The sequence below is a fragment of the Cyprinodon variegatus genome, unplaced genomic scaffold (assembly GCF_000732505.1).
Source record: "Cyprinodon variegatus isolate N-32 unplaced genomic scaffold, C_variegatus-1.0 Scaffold1506, whole genome shotgun sequence".
Classification (NCBI taxonomy): domain Eukaryota; kingdom Metazoa; phylum Chordata; class Actinopteri; order Cyprinodontiformes; family Cyprinodontidae; genus Cyprinodon; species Cyprinodon variegatus.
The window spans coordinates 40,368-47,696 of record NW_015151959.1 but is presented as its reverse complement, the minus strand read 5'-3'; the positions used below and the strand labels follow the sequence as shown (position 1 = coordinate 47,696).

Here is a 7,329-nt window from a genome sequence, read left to right as displayed (position 1 = left end):
TCCAAAATAATACTTCAGTTTTCCCAAAAAAAGTCAAAGAGTCGCAGGCGTGCACATAAGTTTTCCGATGGAAGATGTTGTCACGCATTAGATTGAGTATCAGCAGCCTGGTTTTATATTAGTTTGAAGAAAACGGATACTGTGAATCACTGTAAATTGAGCTTCTTTTTTTTTTTTTGAAAATACTACCTGTTAATACATTCCTTATTTTCTTTACATGTATATTAGAGTTTTGCTGATTTGTCTAATATTAAGAATCATTCCAAAAAATTAGCCGGATCCAAAATTTCAGTTTATTACTCAAACCTGCACATCTACCTCTGACTGCACATACCTGCATTTAAAATACATACATTTTTATTACAACAGTGTAATCAAATACAGAAATGTGAAAACCCAACTAATTTGAATTTATTTATAAATAATTACCATATAAAGAAATAAAGAAATAATAGTTTTTAATAGAAAACATTTGATAATTTATGATATCTTTTCGACATATGTGGTTTAACCAGGTATTTAGATTTTAATCTGAAATATGTTACATTAAATAAAAATTTATGTTTCGGATAGGAAAGGATTTGGGTTAAAAGTATTGTGGTTTTATGTTTAGAAATATATGGAAATTCATTGCATTTTTAAATAAATGGATTAACAAATACAATTTAAAATGGTTCTTTTATCATTTAATTTTAAAAGTGCAATTAAAAAGTACTTTTCAAATAGGATTTCAAATTGTATGATATGGTTGTATTTCTTTTTCAGTGACGCTTGCTGGTCCTCCATATAAAGGAGTGTCAGTTTTTATGAAAACAAGAAAAGAGACTTTTACTGTTTTTATGTATGGTAATATAAAAAAAGACGTAATGAAAATTGTTTTTATCCTGATCAACAATCAATCAAATTATCTTTATCAGTACTGCAGGAATATAAACTCGTCTTATAATTGCTGAGCAACGTTTTGGCTTGTTTGGGTATAAAATTATTTTTTTTTTATCTAGAACCACCGGGATTTGGATTAATTTCCAGGGTCACTTCCTCTCTACTTTAACTTGATCATTTCTTGGAACACTTTCTTTAGTAACCTATGACTTTCTGCATTTCTGACCTCTTTACTGGGAACTAGACTGAACGAGAACCAACAACATGCCGTTTATCACATTGAAAGGGGGAAGAAACAAATGTCCAAAGCTTCAGGAGAAGAAATACCAAAAAGAGCATGCTCTGTCCTACCATTACAAATGTAAACACAAAGAAAACCTGGAGACTTTGTAAATAGTGTCAAACAAGGCTTTAACAGCAATAATCACAAACAGTTGAAGATCTGAGTACTAGAATTATAGCTAACTTAAAGCATTTTTATACAAGTGTAATAAGCGTGTGAATAAATGTCTTTAAGTGTTCACAAAGTACTTTGTTGGAATACGATGAGGGTTTTATTTGCACACAAAATCCTTTACCCTGATGCCATAATTTAAAAACTTTATTTTTTTTCTTATTTTCATTTGCAAGCATATTTTCATATGTTAAAAGACAATATCATCATATTTTCATTGTTAGAACAATGAAAGCATTTTTTTTGCTAAAACCAAAGGTGAAATAAACTCTTTAAAAACTCTACAAACATATTTCAGATAAAAATGAAAACTTCCTTTTTAAAGCTACGAAAAAAGGCAATAATTTATCTTAATGGACCAAAAAAAAAAAAAAAAACAGGCACTGGTTCTCTAACCTGAGCCTCTGCATCTAAAGCTGTAAAGGGTTCAGCCACATGGTGTCATTACATCCACTGATTTGCACCCCTCACCTTAACAGACCTGGAAGCTGATAAGACTTTCAGCTATTACCATAAACAATGTGACGAGACAGAAAGTTGGTGGGAAGAGTGTGTATTCAAAAACAAAAAATGACATGACAGGTCGACAGCCTATGTGAAATGTTGTCAGACGGGTCCAGGCTTTCAGGCTGGGGGGAGTTTTCTCAGGATGGACTATCCCTTTGGTTTTTTCTTCTGTCTTTTATGATGTAGGCCGGAAGCCCTGGCAGCAGTATTATATTCCAGGAAATTCTCAAACAACCACTGTTTTCCACCTGGGATTTGGCACTTTTTTGCCGTTACCTCTTTTGGAAGCTGCTGTGACAAATGGAAATATCCCATCTGTGAAAACAGAATTTCTTCCATGAAGGTTATTTTGGTCCTTGTGTGCTTTTGTTCAAACTTTGACTAAGAAGTCATTATAATCCTTTCTCTATCTCCAGCTGAGACAGTTCTATAATACATCTGTCCTTTTAACAAATAAATTAAAATTTTGCCAGGGCAGATCTTTTTGTTTATTCCTCAATAGAAATAATAATACATAAAAATATTGATCATTTTAATATAAAGAGGTCCAGTTTTTATGAGAATCCGCTGCGGTTGAAGAAAATCTTGGAGAAAAAAAGCTGGAGATCCACTTCAAAGAATCAGATTATCCTTTTTGTGGTTAAAAAACAAAAAACAAAAAACTACTTCCTCCATTGTTGCTGGTTTCCACAAGACCCAGAGTTGTGTGCCACAATGTATTTTTAGCTACACTTGCAGGACTTAACGATCATGTTAGACAGCTGGTCCACCTGTAAGTAGAAATCAACCGTAAATCATATGCGTGCATGCTGCTATCACATCGCAATGTTCCGTAAACATTTCATCTAAAAATATCTGAGGTATTGATACCCTGTGTTGCCTTCCCACGTAGTAGAGAATTGGCAGCGGCTCCAGTGTCTGGGGAACGCAGCACGGCTGGGCGGATGCTCCCGGATTGTGATGTTTATACAGAGCCAAAATCTGCAAAGCGGAACATGAGGGGAAACAAACAGAAAACAAAAGAGCTCAGTTGATGACTTCATGACCAATAAGGCATTGGTCAAAGCTACTTGGGCACTCTTTCAGGGACCCTTGGGCAGTTAAGCATCTTAGAAGATAAATCACCAAATAGCCGAGCAGCTTTACCTTTTATAAATTTACTTTGAAATTAGAAGAAATTCACCTCAAGAGATTTAAAGAGAAAAAAGAATATGCTGTTAAATCCTCACTGACTGAATCAAATGTCAGATTTTTTATTTCTTGGCAGTTAGTTCATAAAATGCATTCAAATATGAATTAAATGAGCTTAAATGTGGTCCTTTGTAGGAGCAAAGTCAATACAATAAACCAGAAAACACCAGATGAGCCATTGCCATCTGCTAATGTTATTTGCTTTTGGCCTAATAGTAAACTATAAACTACATATGAGCTAATACAGATGCATTCAGATTGTTCATAATCACCAGACTGAAAAGGGAAATAACAAAAATCGAGTACTCTCCCAAACATGTCTATATCTACCAATCTGTTAAAAGGTACAAGTTGCTCAGAAATATTAAAAGTATTTTAAACAGAATTCACTCCCAAGGTTTCTTTTGAAGAGAAACCAGCATATTGAAATCATACCTGAGAATATTTATTTTCAGTGCCCCGAATGTATGAGCATGACCCCAAGCAGTAGTTAGCCATGTAGCCTGTGGGCTTGTGTATCCACTTCCAGCCCAGATCCTTCCTGAAGTCGATGTACAAGCTCCGTACGCAGCAGTGCTCCGTTTGTCTAAAATTGGATGAATAAAAGGGAGAAGGTTAATCAGTTTTAAATTAAATGTAAGAGAAAGTATTAAGATGGCAAAGAGGTTTTTTTCAGTCTGGGTAAAATAGCAGAAGTTAATTCTCTAAGAAGAATAAAGGGCAACACATAAAGCATAAACATTTTCAGCTTTATTTATTGAAGATCAGTGACCCCAGCATCCATAGTATTGGACTGAACTTCCATTAAATCAAAATGAAATTCCTTGATCTTCAATAGACCCTGTTTGCTTCTCTGCATAAGTAATATCCTGTATTAACTGACTTAGAGTTAAACTGAAACAAACCCGAAATGTAATAAATGTGGCAACTTCCTGTTCTATTCACTGATGATTTACTGCCTTGCAATAAAGGGCTTAGTGGTGCATTCAAATGCTTAGAAACGCATCTATTTATAGCTCATATGTTAATATTAAACCTGCTTGTATTGATTTGCATGTAGCAGCAGCACATCATTGCACATCATTTTTCTCATGTTTGAAACATTCAAAACCGACTCCCTGAATCATTACATGAGAATAAGAATTGAATAAGAGAAGAGAAGAAGAAGAATGGTTCTTTCTGTTTATCTATCCATCTATAAAAACACGTTTTTTCTTTTTTGCTCCAATTGCCCCTCCTTGCTAAGTCTGTCTTAATTAAATATGATTATCCACTTGTTTTGGAAAGTTCAGTTCTGTATCACCAACCACACCCAGCTCTCATTACTGCGAGACAAGTACAATCAAGAAATGACTTTAAAAACAACACACAGGCTAAAAAAAAGAAAAAAAAAAAAAAAAAAAAAACCTAGCAAAGAGAGGTAATATTCTTTGATCTAAAGAAACTCAAGAACAGCTAAAAAGCATTATCTCTGACACATATCACTCTGTAAAGGGCCACAGCTTATTTCTTTGAGGCTCTGGGTCTCCAGCAAACCACAGTCAGAGCCTTTTTCCATTTTATGGTGTAGTAAATCTCCATGTTCATGGTTTGGAAAGAAATAAATCATGCTATATAGCATCCATGACACTATGAGAGAGTTTTAAGAACACAGTGGCGCTGTGTAACAATATCTATTGGAAGGTGTGCCTCTTCTTATATCTTGTTTAAAAATAACCTAGAGTTTCGAAGAAAAAAATAAGTCAAACAACAGAAAATCCTGAAGGCAAACGTCTGATAATCCATTTGTAACCCTAAAGGTATAGTGGAGGATTTTCGCAATTTTTTGAAAAGACCCACCCTCTCCACTTTAAGAAAGAAAGGCATGCCTATTAAACGTGTGTGAGAGCGTGCACGAGCCCATTTCTCCTCGTGCACATTCTGTTTAAAAGTTGCTGTTTGCATCGTTTATACAAGCTTACTTTGCAAAATAAGATTTGCAATTTTTCCACTATGTCGAGAAATACCTGCCTGCCAAGAATTACCCTCCCTTTTGCACACTGATGAGAAAACGTATTGAAATATAAACAAAAAGGGGAATTTTAAACGTATTCTGAATGTTTTCATATTTCTTATGCATGGATGCTTTAAAATTGAGAGTTTGACAGATAAATGCCAAGAAATACCTGCTTGTCGAGAATTTGCTCCCCTGTCAAGGGAGCGTGCATTGCCCTAAACTCTAGCACATTGATGAGAAAACGGATTGAAATATGACCGAAAAGGGAACCTTTAAACATATGTTTAATGTTTTGTCAGAAATTATATAGAATGGTGTTGTTCATCCACTGAGCAGAGAGTATATTAATCGAACACTGACTGTAGCACATTTGCTAAAAATCACATTAATTCGAATTTATCTGTCCACCAAAACTCTAAATTTTAGGGCATCAATGCATAAGAAATATAAAAACATTAAGAATATGTTTAAAAGTTCAATTTTTGTTAAGTTTCTCATCATTGTGCGAGAGGGGAGGTAATTCTCAGCAGGCAGGTAATTCTCAGCATAAAACTTTTAAGTTAAAATAGAGGTGGAGCTTTACATAAATATATCACCAGAAGGCTTGACGGTTAGGAGGATCATTTATTTTGATGATCCACAAGAAAAAAAAAAGAATATCCTCCAGTATAACCTCCAGTATAAGTTTAAAGCCACTGATATTATGGAGCAAGATCATGATCTGAAGAGAGCAGATTAGAATACCTCTGTTGTACTTAAAAAGACTTATTATATACATTATTTTGTACAAAAAAATAAAATAATCGTTTGAAAACATTTTTTTATCAAGGGTATCCCTAATGTGTTTCGTAAAATGGACAATTAAGTGCAACTAAAAAGGAAAGGAGAGGTACTTGACGGTTGGGAGAGAGAATAGGGAAATCCCAATGACCCTTTCCTCACAATGCTCAGTGTTTACTAGACCTACCTCGCTGCCCCAGTGAGGTTCTTCAACCTAATGAGATTTTTGGAGATCTGCAGGCTCAGGTTGTTAATGTGTCCACTCTCCCTACCACAGGGTTATTAATGCTGAGCAGTCTGGGCTAAAGTTGTGACCTCACCTGATCTTCTTTTAGTCCACATTAAACAAGCAGAGACATTTAGCTGTTCTCCTTATTCCTTCCTCATCATTTCCAGAATTGATCTTACTCCCTATTCTACATGATCTTTTGGTCATAAAATAAACCCTGAAAGTCCTAAGCACTAAGCCAATGGTTTCTTCTTTTCTTCAAGGTTTGGAAGTGATTCACAGGAGTTTAATATCACCAAAGGAAGTCAAACGGGTTTTGAGGTAAGTAAGCCATTCTTTGAAATCAATGGTATTACTTACGCTGAGCAGGTTTCTGGTTCGCTGGTGGAGCGTTTTTTGCGTGATTTATGCGGGGTGGACATATTCTTAGGGATGGACATAGTCAGGATGTAGGGCGGTTGCTCTGTCAGCAATTCCACCGTTGCTGTGTCTCCTCGTGTCTTATCGATCCCCGAGATGGTGAAGCCGAACGTACTGGGTAGCTGCTGCTCACATTCACAGAAAACGCGTAGCTCAAACTTCTGCTCATTCTCTGGAAAACAAAAATGTTGGAAGTTTTAGCTGAATTGTAGGACAGAGAATTAGGGCCAGGATAGAGATTTTTTTTTTTTGCATTTCGAGGATAAAGTCGTAACATTACGAGAATAGAGACGTAAAATTAAAAGAATAAAGTTTTAAAATTATGAGAATAAAGTCGTAACAGTGCAAGAATAAAGTTGTAACATTACATGAATAAAGTAATAAAATTACGAAAATAAAGTCCTAACATTACGAGAATAAAGTCCTAACATTACGAGAATAAAGTTGTAACTTACAAGAACAAAGTCACAACGAAATAGACAAAAATTATGAGAATACAGTGGTAATATTAAGAGAGTATGGTCCTAAAATTACGAGAAACAAATTGTATTTTATGACAACTCTTACAAGAAGCAGTCTTCCCTAAAATGAGGAATGTCGAGCATTATATTATACTTATGCTGTGGTTGACAAATAAGGAAATCTTTTAGCACTAGCATCAAATTGGGCAGTATGTCAAAGTGGACTCAGGTTGCTGTTTGGTGGTGCTGGTCAGCTGTCATATGATGGTCGAGCTCAAAACTTTCTTTCTGAAACGGGTCATTGTATGATGACTCCATTTTTGTAATAGTACGACTTTATTCTCGTAATGTTATGACTTTATTCTCGTAATATACCGACTTTATTCTCGTAATGTTATGACTTTATTCT

General features: G+C 35.0%; 1 protein-coding gene across 1 annotated transcript in view; it reads right to left on the bottom strand.

Moving 5' to 3' along the window:
• Positions 1-509: 509 nt before the first annotated feature.
• The window catches only part of LOC107103699 (transforming growth factor beta-1-like), a 15,662-nt gene continuing 8,842 nt past the window's right edge, over positions 510-7,329 (bottom strand). The window contains exons 2-5 of the mRNA XM_015403498.1: positions 6,400-6,631; positions 3,470-3,620; positions 2,714-2,824; positions 510-2,613 (exon numbers count right to left, since the gene is read on the bottom strand). Coding sequence (XP_015258984.1) covers positions 2,566-2,613; positions 2,714-2,824; positions 3,470-3,620; positions 6,400-6,631 — 542 coding nt within the window. The 3' untranslated portion in view covers positions 510-2,565. The remainder of the gene's footprint in view (positions 2,614-2,713; positions 2,825-3,469; positions 3,621-6,399; positions 6,632-7,329) is intronic.